Source organism: Natator depressus, chromosome 1, assembly GCF_965152275.1.
Source record: "Natator depressus isolate rNatDep1 chromosome 1, rNatDep2.hap1, whole genome shotgun sequence".
Classification (NCBI taxonomy): Eukaryota; Metazoa; Chordata; order Testudines; family Cheloniidae; genus Natator; species Natator depressus.
In genome coordinates, this window is record NC_134234.1 from 344,927,553 (window position 1) to 344,941,991 (window position 14,439).

Here is a 14,439-nt window from a genome sequence, read left to right on the forward strand (position 1 = left end):
CTGGGCTGTCTTCTCCAGGGGTCCCACGAGATCCATGGCTAATCACTCGAAGGGGACCTCTATGATGGGAAGGGGTACTAAAGGTGCCCTCAAGTGGGGATGGGGACGGTGCAGCTGACACTCCGGGCAGGACACACAGTACCTCCACACTTCTTCATATACTCCGGGCCAGAAGAATCGTCGCAGGACCTGTGCCAGGGTCTCCTCTACCCCCAAATGCCCCCCAAAAAGAAGACTATGGGCCAGACTTAATACAGCATTCTGGTGTTTTTGAGGTACTAAGATCTGCTGTACCTTCTGCCCCTGTACTGGTGCAATGTGGTATAAGAGATTCTTCTCCATCACGAAGTAGGGTCCTGGTCCCTGGGTTTTCCCTTCCACGGGGACCCCATCTATTTCGGTCACCTCCTTCCTAATGTTGTCGTCCCTTGGGTCTTCAGCCTGGTCCCGTCCCAAATTTCCTCTCCCGGGGCTAATCTGCCCGAGATCTAGGCGGCCAGTCTCTGTTGCCTCTATTGGTTCAGAGGCGTTAGTGTGTGGGTCAGACTCGGGTGCTTCTCACTCCTGGGTGGCCTCCTTTTCAGCTGCTCAGGTCTGCCTACCTACAAGAGCGACCCTCTGGCTTTGGGCCAGCATTCGGGTTCCCAAAGCCTTTTTGTGTTTAAGCTCACCGAAGATTTCACTGTTAAGCCAAGCTGGTTGCCTGCCATATTTGCTATTCTCCACAGCTCTTAAGCTGCTGCAGATCGCTCTTGGTGCTGGGGGTACCCCAGATCTCCTCGCTACCATGAGCACCTGGAGGACCCCGAGACACAGCAGCACTGGGTGCTTCTCCTCCTTTTCCCCATTTTTTCACCGTTATTTTTAGTAAAAGTCAGAGACAGATCACAGGCTTCCCTGAGCCTTGTTGATTCCCCATGACCTATCCCTGAGTTTTATTAAAATTAACCTGGACCAAATCTTAACTTTAATTATTATTAGTCTAGATTATCCTAACTCAAATCATCTGGGGGGAAAAAACCCATAGGAGGCACAAACAAGCTTGTTTAGGGAGCAGCCTTTATTCATAGAATCATAGAATATCAGGGTTGGAAGGGACCCCGGAAGGTCATCTAGTCCAACCCCCTGCTCGAAGCAGGACCAATTCCCAGTTAAATCATCCCAGCCAGGGCTTTGTCAAGCCTGACCTTAAAAACCTCTAAGGAAGGAGATTCTACCACCTCCTTAGGTAACGCATTCCAGTGTTTCACCACCCTCTTAGTGAAAAAGTTTTTCCTAATATCCAATCTAAACCTCCCCCATTGCAACTTGAGACCATTACTCCTCGTTCTGTCATCTGCTACCATTGAGAACAGTCTAGAGCCATCCTCTTTGGAACCCCCTTTCAGGTAGTTGAAAGCAGCTATCAAATCCCCCCTCATTCTTCTCTTCTGCAGACTAAACAATCCCAGCTCCCTCAGCCTCTCCTCATAAGTCATGTGCTCTAGACCCCTAATTATTTTTGTTGCCCTTCGCTGGACTCTCTCCAATTTATCCACATCCTTCTTGTAGTGTGGGGCCCAAAACTGGACACAGTACTCCAGATGAGGCCTCACCAGTGTCGAATAGAGGGGAACGATCACGTCCCTCGATCTGCTCGCTATGCCCCTACTTATACATCCCAAAATGCCATTGGCCTTCTTGGCAACAAGGGCACACTGCTGACTCATATCCAGCTTCTCGTCCACTGTCACCCCTAGGTCCTTTTCCGCAGAACTGCTGCCTAGCCATTCGGTCCCTAGTCTGTAGCGGTGCATTGGATTCTTCCATCCTAAGTGCAGGACCCTGCACTTATCCTTATTGAACCTCATCAGATTTCTTTTGGCCCAATCCTCCAATTTGTCTAGGTCCTTCTGTATCCTATCCCTCCCCTCCAGCGTATCTACCACTCCTCCCAGTTTAGTATCATCCGCAAATTTGCTGAGAGTGCAATCCACACCATCCTCCAGATCATTTATGAAGATATTGAACAAAACCGGCCCTTTGCTCCATAACATTCCCATGGCTTTTGAAAGACTACAGACATGGAATTTGCACCACAGTCTGTCAAGAGTTCTCTGGGAAAAACTAAACTGTAATCTGTAAAAATGGCGAATAAAGCCAGAGCCACTGGTAAATGTATACCAGAGCTTATTTAACCTTAGAGTTCCTTTTTTCCTAATCTCATTGTTGCTAGGCAGATTTAGCACGCCCCATCCAGAAGCTTCTGGAATTGGGTGTGGTAGTTTTGGGTCTGCTCCAATAGGTTCCCTGTTGCTGGGGTCCGACTCCATGAGGGAAGGGGTGAGGGCAGCTGCTTTGCGCCAGGCCCTGGGCTCTGTGCGGACTGGGAGAAGCTGGACCACAGAAGCAGGAAGCAGCCTGTTTGCCCGAACTCTGAAGCATTTTCTCGCAGGTGAGTGATATTGTTACAACCCTCCAACAGGGAAGCCTGGGAACGTTAATTACAGGGGAAATTGGGAGGGAAGATTAATTTCTTTTATTTTAATGGTGCACTTTGAATTTTTTGGATTTTAGCCAAACGGTTTTAAGTACATTGTCTCAACGAGTGTGAGTCACCAACTTTTCTGGTGAGAAAGAGCCCAGAGAGGTTGTGACCCTGTCAGCTTCTTTTCTGTGAGAAGAAACTATAAGTATGGACACAAGAAAAAATTCTTCATCTCTGGACAGATTGGATTCTCACAGGCAGAATAACCGAATGAGAAGAAGAGTTACTCTGGGTAGCTCTAAAAGACTTTTGGGAAACTGCCAATTTCCCAAATCTCTGCTACCTTTAGGAATTATAGACTGTGACTAACCTGTTCATACATTTTTATCTGCTTTAACATCTCAATAACTCTCCCTCCTTTTTCTTAGCTAATAAACTTGAGTTAGAATTGACTGTAGAATTGACTCTCAGTGTTGTCTTTGGTGGGAGATCTGGGATGCAAATCGACCTGGGTGAGTGTGGGACTGCTTGTAACGTGACTATTTTGTGATATTTCCTGGAAGTCACCAGCATTTATCACACAGTCCAGCTTGCCTGGCAGCCATGATAGACTGGAATCTCTTAGGGGACTGTTTGTAACTCCATTATAAAACTACCGTAGTACTTTGGGGAGTTCACACTTGGTACTGGGTTGGTGAAATCTAATTATAGAACATAGCACCAGCTAGGGTCTCCGCCGTGCTTTTTACACTCTGCCCTGAGGACACCACGAATGGTCATGAGTCTCTCCAGACAGCAACTCATGTGCATTCAATTTTTTTCCGAAGTGAAGTACTGTGCAGTTGTCTTTACCTTTCTCCTTTTCCCTCTCTTTAATAAGAGTCTCTTTGACAATACAGCTGTGAGCCCATGACCAGCAAGACAGCTAAACGTACTACCCGAAAGAAAACTCTGGCTGGTATAAGTAATTGGTGTCTCAACGACAGGGAAATCTGTATTAATGTAAACCATCCACGGACCCAGCTCTATCCATATTACCAGCAGAGGTATGTTCAGGCAGGGGTTCTCACAACAACATTTTTGGTCACCTCAGAGTGCAGCCACTCACTCTGGCTGAAGCCTGCTCTGACAAAACTCTCTCTGTCCCTTCCTCCTCCAGCTCTTCAGCGAGAGCCGGCCCCAGGAACCATCTGATCACCTGCAGAGTCCCAGGCTCCCCTTTTCCCAGCCAGGTGTAAGCAGGGCAGATGACCAGGAGAACATCCACGAAGCAAATGTCAGAACCACCTCCACGGACAAGAGCTCCCTCCGGCGCCACGCACGCTGGCCCCACATGTATCCAGAGGCACTGCCCAGAGCCCCTGAGGAGGCTGCCTGGTGCGTGGTGCAGATCAATGCTGGAGGCTCCAGTGCAAACACCAGGGTGGCACATCTCACTGCCCTTGGCAACAGCTACTCAGGAGTGTTCGTGTGTTCGTGATGATAACGTAGTATTCTGGCTTATATATATGCCTGAGATAGAATTTTGGGTTTTCTTCGTTCATTTGAATTTTTCATATTTTTATATTCTTCCCAATACGTGTCAACAAAGCACAAAGACACTGTGTTCACAAACAGATTTAGGCGGGTGGAGGCGGGCGGAAGAGATACAGCTGAAGTGTAGCTGGGTATGGTGGGAGTGTATTATACGAGTGTACACTTGAAGGACAGTCCTGCCTCATACTCGTCTCCTGAGATAAGGTCAAGCAGCCAGTCTGGAGGGGAATGGGCATAGGAAACACTAAAAGGCCAAAGAAATGCCTGTCCCTGACCGAAGCACAACCTCACTCCTTACCCCTCCGCTGGGATACAAAAAATGTGGGAGCAAATCCCCCAGACCCAGCACTTACCAGAAATTGTAAGAGGTGGGACCAAGGGCATGCACTACAGGTATGAGGATGCCTATAAGGGACTGGGACACTGGGAAACTGGGGAAAAGGCTCTTCTCCCACCCAGAGTTATAGATATGCTTCCTTGAATTAATCCCAATCAACATTATGTTGCCTGCGCTTCACACTTCTGGTCTTCTGCTCTCCGTCTGCGTGACAGGAACCAGGGAAAGGGGAAAGGGAAAGCCCTTACCAAGCAACAAGAGCTGGACACTGCAGGGAGGGACTGCTCCTTTCCCCGCCCCCAATCCCTGCCCATGCTTTGGAGGTTGTCAGCGCTGCAAAAAACTCCCTTGGCGGCCGCATTTCAGAAATGATGGATGAGATGAACTTTACAAATGCATGTAAAGTTCCAGTCAACTGTTCATGATTCCTCACCTCCGAATTTGGGGCTGTTTGGTTTTTCATGATATTCTGTGCCCTACAACTGAGGGAAGTCATTTTATGCTGTTCAGGTTAGAAGAAATCCTGGTGAGGGTAAGTTTTGCCCTTTAAAATCATTCTAATTCTGGCTAAAAAACTTTGTCGGAGAAGGGGCTTGCAGAATGCCCTAGGTTGATCAGACTTGCAATTAATCCCACAGCAATCTGGCCATGAAAGAAGTTCTCTTTAACTCTGTCTGTCTCGTGCTTTTTCCTTTTCTTTATTAGCTTAAGTCTCTCACAAGACCCAGTTCTCTTGGCTGCTCATTGGACGGAGCTGCAATGGCTGATGGTTCCCACTGATTACACTGTATTTTAGATATGAGCACTGTGGGTGGAGGTGCAGAAAGGGTTTTTCTAACCCAGGTTGGGTAAAGTGCCTTTCTTCAATCTCAAGTTGATGGAATTGTCCTCCTTTACACTGGTTCAGCATCTACCCGTCAACTTGAGAATATATACAAAGGGGAAATGCAAAGGTTCATTGAATGAAAATCAAAGAGCCGCAATTTCAGAGGCTAGGACTCATGAACTGAGCACTGGACTGACACCTGAGACCTTGACATGCATTTTTAAAGTGAAGCCAATCTTCAATATTGGAACATCTAAGCCTAGTAAAAAGTTACTACTATTCTAATAATACACCTCTTTGGCCATATAAAACATGAGGTGTGTTTTGTGAAGTGCTTTGAAATGCTTAGATCAGAGGAAGCTTCAGACAATCCACCCTTCACATTACAATTCTACCTGTTTGCCATGGGGGGAAACTGAGGCACATTCAGGTGACGGTCATACAGGGTGTGATTGGCAGAGTCAGAAATGAACCCCAATAGTTGGGACTACTCATGCCAAACACTAACCTGTATCTCTTGAACCCTACTGGATACTTACCATTCATGGCTACCAAAGACATCACTAACCTGAGAGTAACTCTTGGAGAGGCTCATTCTGGATATTTTTTATTTTGTTTTGATGTTTTTTGGGGGAACTTTGGGGATAAACATCTTCTCATCTCAGAGTGAACAACGATCAGCCATCTAAAGTCTTGCCATGCACTTTAACTCCCTTTCTTTGAAGGTGTTGGCTCCGTGGTGGGTATTTCCACTTGAGCAGAATTAAATTCTCGTGTACCAAAATTTTACCCATGCCAATTCAATATAGAGATTTGTATTACTACACTGCACATGAACAAGCTTGAAATATCCACACTTGTAATTCCTTTGGACCATTATTATCCTCATCTTTGAGGAAGGCCATATTAGAGAAATAAGCTACCCTGTGCCTTGTTTCACAAACCTGAAGGAATTCATTACCGTTGGGTTACTCTGACCTGTTACAGAGTAACAGCCGTGTTAGTCTGTATTCGCAAAAAGAAAAGGAGTACCTGTGGCACCTTAGAGACTAACCAATTTATTTGAGCATGAGCTTTCGTGAGCTCAAATAAATTGGTTAGTCTCTAAGGTGCCACAAGTCCTCCTTTTCTTCTGACCCGTTAGAGAGATGTGATTCCCAAGAAAGAGAAAGTAGCTCACTCAGTGCACCTGGTGACTTCAGCCCAACGGGTGCTATGGCTTAAAGCAAGGTTTTGATGCTTGAATTGTATATTGAGATTTCCAATGGTACCAGAGTCATGGAAAAGATGGAAATTGACAGACTTGTAATTCCTGGGGAGAAGTATTATCCTCACAGATAAGGACAGTTCAAGTGGATCACAACATTAGCCAGCTCTTTGTTATGGATGCTTAGATCCAAGGATGCAAACATTTTGGAACAAGACATGTTACTAGCCACGTCTGGTAACACAGTGTAACAGGGAACTTTACAATTCAGCCTGTGGTCAGAGCTCAAACTGGGCATTTTGGTGCTCTGGCAAAACAAGCATATTTGTGCCTCCTATGGGTTATTTTTTTCCCAGATGATTTGAGTTAGGATAATCTAGACTAATGATCATTAAAGTTAAGATTTGGTCAAGGTTAATTTTCGTAAAACTCAGGGACAGGTCATGGGCAATCAACAAGCCTCACGGAAGCCTGTGATCGGTCTCTGACTTTTACGAAAAGTAACAGTGAAAAATGGGGAAAAGGGAGAGAAGCACCCAGTGCTGCTGTGTCTCAGGGTCCTCCCGGTGCCCATGGTAGCTGGGAGATCCGGGGTACCCCCACCACCTACAGTAGCTAAGAGTAGCAGGGTTCCACCCCCACCCGCCATCTGCAGCGGCTTAAGAGCTGTGGAGAATAGCAAATATGGCAGGCAACCAGCTTGGCTTAACAGTGAAATCTTTGGTGAGCTTAAACACAAAAAGGAATCTTACAAGAAGTGGAAACTTGGACAGATGAGTAGGGAGGAGTCTAAAAATATTGCTTGAGCATCCAGGGGTGTAATCAGGAAGGCCAAAACACACCTGGAGTTGCAGCTAGCAAAGGATTTGAATGGTAAGAAGAAGGGTTTCTACAGGTATGTTAGCAACAAGAAAAAGTTCCGGGAAATTGTGAGACCCTTCATGAATGGGGGAGGCAAGCTAGTGACAGATGAAGTGGAAAAAGCTGAAGTACTCAATGTTTTTTTTGCCTCGGTCTTCACAGACAAGGTCAGCTCCCACACTGCTGTCCTGGGGAACACAGTATGGGGAGGAGGTGAACAGCCCTGAGTGGTGGAAGAAGAGGTTATGGACTATTTAGAAAAGCTGACCATGCACAAGTCCATGAGTCCAGATCGAATGCACCCATGGGTGCTGAGGGAGTTGGCTGATGTGATTGCAGAGCCACTGGCCATTATCTTTCAAAACTTGTGGCGACCGGGGGAGGTCCTGGAAGATTGGAAAAAGGGAAGAAGGAGAACCCGGGGAACTACAGACTGGTCAGCCTCACCTCAGTCCCTGGAAAAATCATGGAGCAGGTCCTCAAGGAAACCATTTTAAAGTACTTGGAGGAGAGGAAGGAGATCAGGAACAGTCAACATGGATTCACCAGGGGCAAGTCATGCCTGACTAACCTGGTTGCCTTATGTGATGAGATAACTGGCTCTGTGGATACGGGGAAAGCAGTGAATGTGATATATCTTGACTTTAGCAAAGCTTTTGATACAGTCTCCCACGGTATTCTTGCCAGCAAGTTAAAAGAGTATGGATTGGATGAATGGACTATAACATGGATAGAAAGCTGGCTAGAGTGTCGGGCTCAACAGGTAGTGATCAAAGGTTTGATGTCTAATTGGCAGCTGGTTCAAGCAGAGTGCCTGAGGGGTCAGTCCTGAGTCCCATTCTCTTCAACATGTTATTAATGATCTGGATGATAGGATGGATTGCACCCTCAGCAAGTTTGCATATGACACTGGAGGGTAGGGATAGGTTCTAGAGTGACCGAGACAAATTGGAGGATTGAGTCAAAAGAATTCTGATGAGGTTCAACAAGGACAAATGCAGAGTCCTGCACTTAGAACGGAGGAATCCCATCCACCGCCAGAGGCTGTGGTCCGACTGGCTAAGCACCAGTTATGTAGAAAAGGACCTGGGGATTACAGTGGATGAGAAGCTGGATATGAGTCAGCAGTGTGCCCTTGTTGCCAAGAAGGCTAAGGGCCTGTTGCGTGGCATTAGTGGGAGCACTGCCAGCAGATCGAGGGAAGTGATTATTCCCCTCTCTTCAGCACTGTTAGGCCAAATCTGGAGTACTGCGTCCAGTTTTGTCCCCCCCATACAGGAAGGATGTGGACACACTGGAGAGGGCCCAGGAGAGGGCAACGAAAATGATTAGGGTGCTGGGCACATGACTTATGAGGAGAGGCTGAGAGAAGAGTGAGGGGGGATTTAATAGCAGCCTTCAACTACCTGAAAGGGTGGAGCTCGGATGGTCTCAGTGGTGGCAGATGACAGAACAAGGAGCAATGGTCTCAGGTTGCAGTGGGGGAGGTCTACGTTGCATATGAGGAAACACTGTTTCACTGGGAGGGTGGTGAAGCACTGGAATGGGTTACCTCGGGAGGAGGTGGAACCTCCATCCTTAGAAGTTGTTAAGGCCCGTCTTCACAAAGCCCTGGATGGGATAATTTATTTAGTGTTGGTCCTGCTTTGAGAAGGGGGTTGGACTAGATGACCTCCTGAGGTCTCTTCCAACCCTAATCTTCTATAATTCGATGACTCTATGATTCTGGAGAGGTGAGGCCCCTCCCACCAAAGTGTGGAGACAGAAGAAGGTACCTGGCTGTGGTGATTGTGAAATGGGATTGTGCTGTGCTTCAGTGTGTGCCAATGCCCTGGTCACGGTGGCGAGATGGACAGAGAGAAGGGTGTGAGGAAGAGACTGGCTGGGTCACAGCCCTGAATGCGACAAGCACAGGTCACAGTGGACCTGCGTCTTTGCCAGTGGATACCCCCCCAGCAGCCCCAGTGCAGCTCTGCACCCACCGGTCTCTTCACCTGGACAGTCAATGGCCGGTATTTTTAGCTGACTTGGCACAAGTGAAAATTGTCCCGAGCCCAGAATTAGAGGCCTTTGAAAAGAGAAGCCCGGGTGTGCCCAGCATCGTGGGCCAGGCTGTGCTGTAGGTGTCCGCTCCCTGGCATGTGAGAGCACCTTGCTGGCCAGGTAATGGAGCGTGATCTTAGTGAGTCACAGGGAGACTCCTTACCCTGTTCTCTGTAACAAGGATTGAATCAGGCTGGGGCAGGAAGAAGGAAGGGCAGGTCCCAGTCACAGGAACGCACAGCTAAAGGAGGGAGCCGGGCGTGATTTATCCCTGCTGGGTTCTAACTAAAACACACCCTGTGCCGGGCTTTCTCCTCGGCCACTCTCTAGCAGCCCCTCACCCCTGAGCTCAACCCTGGCTCCACCCCGCTCCTCCTTGGCCCCCTTCTGTCCCTGCCTCCAGAAGTGTGATCCCCCTGCCCCGTGCAGTCAGTTACCGCCCCCAGCTCAGACCCTGCCCATCCCCCCAATTTGCCCCCCTTAACCATTTTAATCACCAGCCAGCACAGCAGCATCAGCAGATGTTACTGAGCAATGAGCACGCTCACTAGGAGCCAAACAGCGCTCAGCACCCGGCCTGCCAGCCGCCCCGTTAGCATCCTAGTGCCGGGGAGCTTGCAATTGCCTGGGGCCCTGGGCCTGCCATCCTGTGGGCACGGGGGGCTAGGAGTCCCCTGGGCTCCATCTGGAGGCTGTTGGGTCCAATCCTGTGCGGGTTGGGCGGGGGGGGGGGGGGCGGAGGCCAATACACTTGCCCCATTTTTGCACCCCAGTAGCTCTACGCCCTCGGCGGCTGACCCATTTGCCCCTCCCTGGTTACCGCCCTGCCTGTGGTAGGGTTGTATTTCTGTTCCTGCAACCGATTCCGGGTGACCTTCTTCTCAACGTGTCTCTGTTTCTAGGCCGATCAAACAGAGAGAGGCAGGGTGTGAAGGCTGGAAGTCCTTCAGCGACCTCAGAACTCCAGAGTTCAAAGCCCCTCACAAACACTCACGGGTGTTTCACACACACAAAGGGTTCTAGTCTTAGAATATTAATAAACGGTTGTTGGGATTCGACACCTCTGCACTGAGTAACACAGTCACTTTAACAAAATGGAGGCCAGGCTCTCATGGCGTTCTGTTAATCACGTCATAACTGAAAGCCACACAACTTGGGGCTGTTTCATTTTCATTCAAATGAAGTTTTGCATTTGGTATTTTTAAAACATTTTAATTGGAAAATGAAGGCGCCCCCTTGGTGTCAATCACCACGGTTGCTTCAACTTCACAGAGGTTCAGGGCCTCACAATCATAGGAAGACTCCTCCGCCTCATTCCCCGGATATGGAACCCACCCATGCAGAAATCTGTTACACTTTACACAGCATGCTGTTCTGGCAGGAATGTTTTGTGCAGCATGCCCTATGGCTGGTCAAAGTTTATGTCAAATCCCGTCCCACAACCACCTCCTCCTTCCTCAAGAATGTGTGGTTTTCCTCTCTCCTCTGCTCTTTGCTGGGCTCCGTCAGCTGCATTGTCGCACAAGACGTCCTTTTCTTGGCTGCTCCTGGATGGACAGATCCTGACAAAAAAGAGCACTGCTTCCTCTCGGTCTCCGCCATCCCTCCCCTTGACCCATCAGCAAACCAGATCTAGGCAGCCCTTTGAGACGACATTGGTCCAATGTTAGTGTTAGGGGGCTTATTCCTTCACCCTCTTACTTCCCTGGTTCTTCTCGCATGAACAGAGAGCAATAATACCCAATTTACAGGTAATGAGGAAGTGAGTGAGACAGACCCTTGGAAAAAGTTAGGGAACTCAGCGCGTTTGGTGTGATGGGCGTACTGGAGAAAGGTCATTTGACACGGCTGATTTGATGTTAGTGCTGACCCCAGTGAGGGAAAACACAAGGCAGGATTATAGTGAGGACCGTTTGAGGGCATTGAAGGGGTGAATGCCGTCACGCATGACGTAAGGAAGCCCAGCAGTAGAGGAACGGTGCAAACCATGCATATGAACAGATTAAAACTTCCTCTGAAAGGGAGAGGGCAGAAAATTTAATTTGTTGTGCTGGTGAAGAAACCTTGGATTTGGTCAGGGAGAGCAGGGCAGAGAATCCCCTAGATAGCCCTGAGGTCAGGGCGGGTTAAAATCCACGCCCAAAGCAGGAAACGCTGGCCCTTTCAAAGCACTGCAAAGAGGCACAGAGTTGCTGGCGTTTTACAGGGATACCCTGGGTCGGACGCATACAGGTTAAGTTTACAAAGCGTGGCATGTTTGGGCTCTGCCCAGAGCCAGGAGCCCGCTGGTCATCACAATCGTTGTAAAGCATATGGACAGATTATGTTTAATTATCTGATAATAACACAGATAATGATCTATCTGTTCTAGAAATCTTGTGCTTAATGTTAGGGGGCTTATTCCTTCACCCACTTACTTCCCTGGTCCTTCTCGCATGAACAGAGAGCAACAATACCCGAAGTCCAAAGGTGCAAACAATTCAATGTTTATTGGGGTGAACTTCCAGCCAGCATGATTCCAGTTTCCTTCCTTAGTGTCCCCCTTTCCAGCTCTGACACCACAGAGGCTTACCTGTGTCCCTGTTCCCCTTTAGTTAACCATGATTCCAATTTCCCCACCCCCATTCCCTGTTCCCATTTCCCCCACACACACCCACCCACCCACCCACTTCCTGATTGACTGCAGACTATATAGTACAACTTGAGTTCTCCTTAGCTATACCTTAACCAATCATTTTCCTGAAATTTAACTAACCAATCCTAACATATTGGAACATGATTATGTAACCAATTATATCCCACCACCTTAATTAGTTTACACCCAGCAAAATTTATTGTACAGCAGACAGGAACAATCACAGAACCAGAGAGACATTGTACCGACAAACAATGGGGAAATGGGGACTACAGTGATAGAACAAACACAGAAATGAGGATTTCACATCCCAGCTATTGATAAGTGAGTTCTTGCCAGACAGGATGCTATCAAACTAAGTTTCCTTTTACATCTTCTAGCACTTCCCGTTCTCTGGAGGCGATAGGCATTATCAGGACAGGACTGTATTCCTAATAGCCCAAGTGCACCTTATTTCGATGTGACTAGTTTGGAATGTGAGGATGTGACCGGTCGCTTCCCAGCTTATGGCTGCCTCTGCTGCTTAGCCAAAGGCCTTAGCCTAAGCACAGGGCCTTGGACTGTCACAGTAAGAGAAGGACCTTACACTGGCAGACACTGATTTTGATTCTTTCTTTTATATCTCGAACCAGCCAAGTGATAAGAACACACCTAAATTCCTAGAGTATAGGCCTTTACAGACAGGCCTGAATATCTATATCCTAACACTTAATGTCTGGGAGTTAAGGCAGGTCAGAAAAAGGGATGAACTTGCTCCTGTCAGTCAGGAGGGAGGAGACCTGCCTTTGTCGCACTCAAGCTGGTCCTGTGTTTATTGGGTATTTTCCGCTTCAGAAAGGAGGCCTGTCCACAGACGGAGCCGAATGCTAATCAAGAGCTTGTGAAATCACCAAGGAAGAGGCACACGGGAAAAAAACCCAACAACCAGCAGGGCAGCACTCTGTTTATGAGTAAAGACCATGGAGCGTTGGAGCATCCCTGGGGGGCAGAGTTTATCCCTCCCCCTGGCATCCTTCATCGAGCACACAAGCTGATAGCGTAGCTTCCCTCATGAAAAACAGAGCACAGCTAGGCCTGGCTGCAGGACATTGAAAGGGCTCTGGGTGAGCGTTAGTTACATAGGTCCAGGTTTTACAATGCAAGTTCTGCTTTTATCTGATATGTAACCATTGGTTTCCAGTATTCCTATTTGCTACCATTTGACTCTCTTTGTTAAATAAACTCTGCTTGTTTTCACTCTGAACATGCCTAAGGGCTGTGTGGGAAGCGGTGCCGTGATGTCAGGTGGAGCTGGTAAGGTGGGCTGGGCTGTTCCTTCGGGAGCAGTGAACCATGCGAGTGTCCAGTGGAGCAGGGTTGCATGCTCCAGGGAGCTCCTCGGAGGGCTCGTGGGTTGAGGTGGGCCTCTTGCTATCCTCCACAGCACTTGAGACTCCTCCCAGCTCGGTATCATCTGCAAACTTTATAAGTGTACTCTCTGTGCTATGATCTAAATCATTGATGAAGATATTGAACAGAATCGGACCCAGAACTGATCCCCGTGGGATGCAACTTGATGTGCCCTTCCAGTTGGAGTGTGGACCCCTGCTAAATACTCTCTGGGAATGGTTTTCAACCAGTTATGCACCCACTTTATCCTAGCCCCATCTAAGATGTATTTTCCTCGTTTGTTGATGAGAAGGTCAGGCAAGAGGGTATCAAAAGCCTTATGAAAAATTCAGATAGATCACATCTACTGCTTGCCCACTATCCACGAAACTTTTCAATCTGTAAAAGAAATCGATTAGGTTGTTTTCACAGATCTTGTTTTTCATATATCCATGCTGTTACTTATCACCTTCTTATCTCTAGGTGTCTGGAAATTGATTCCTTAATTATCTCCTCCGTTCTCTTTCACAACTCCTGTAGGTGACTTTGGTGTAGTTTTGTTTTTCTATCAGGGTAGAACTGAGGTGGGTAGAAGTGAGGCAGCCAGTTGTGTTTGCAAAATCCTTGTGAAATCAACTTTTGGTCCTGTCATTTCACCAAGGAGTGGGAGTCTCTGTTGGCCAGTAGATGAACACATGTGGGCAGAGAGTCAGAAGAAGATGAATTGAACTGAGTTTTCTTGGTGCAATGACATCCAACACCTCAATGTGAAGCTGAACTGTTTTTGCCCCATTGCCCTAAATCTTGTCAGCTCATCTCCAGCATTGCAAAGTGAGTGTAAAGTTGGTGTCAAGGAGGAGAGCTGTTTGAATTTACACCTCTCAGGAGGTTGCATTAACATTACTTTGTTAAAACAGGTAAGGCAAGGGGGAACTCCACCCCAGTACGGAAACCCAACAGAATGCTGTAAACTACTTCAAAGGGTGAATTCTCCTATCGCTCCAGGGCTTCAAAAAGTCATCTCTTGAGAAGTGCCTGATGCTGCTGGCTCTTCAGGGATGAATTGTGTCCAGGGCAATGTTTAAAGAAGGAGGGATGAACAAGGAGAACCAGAAGACGGATATTATGATGCATCAGAGTTTTTAATGCGAGTGACATT

The 14,439-nt window shown here is 47.8% G+C and overlaps 1 protein-coding gene across 1 annotated transcript in view; it reads left to right on the plus strand.

The window, feature by feature from the left end:
* The window catches only part of LOC141992890 (uncharacterized), a 188,001-nt gene extending 184,054 nt beyond the window's left edge, over window positions 1–3,947 (plus strand). The window contains exons 3-4 of the mRNA XM_074962261.1: window positions 2,896–3,002; window positions 3,627–3,947. Coding sequence (XP_074818362.1) covers window positions 2,896–3,002; window positions 3,627–3,947 — 428 coding nt within the window. The remainder of the gene's footprint in view (window positions 1–2,895; window positions 3,003–3,626) is intronic.
* Window positions 3,948–14,439: the final 10,492 nt, after the last annotated feature.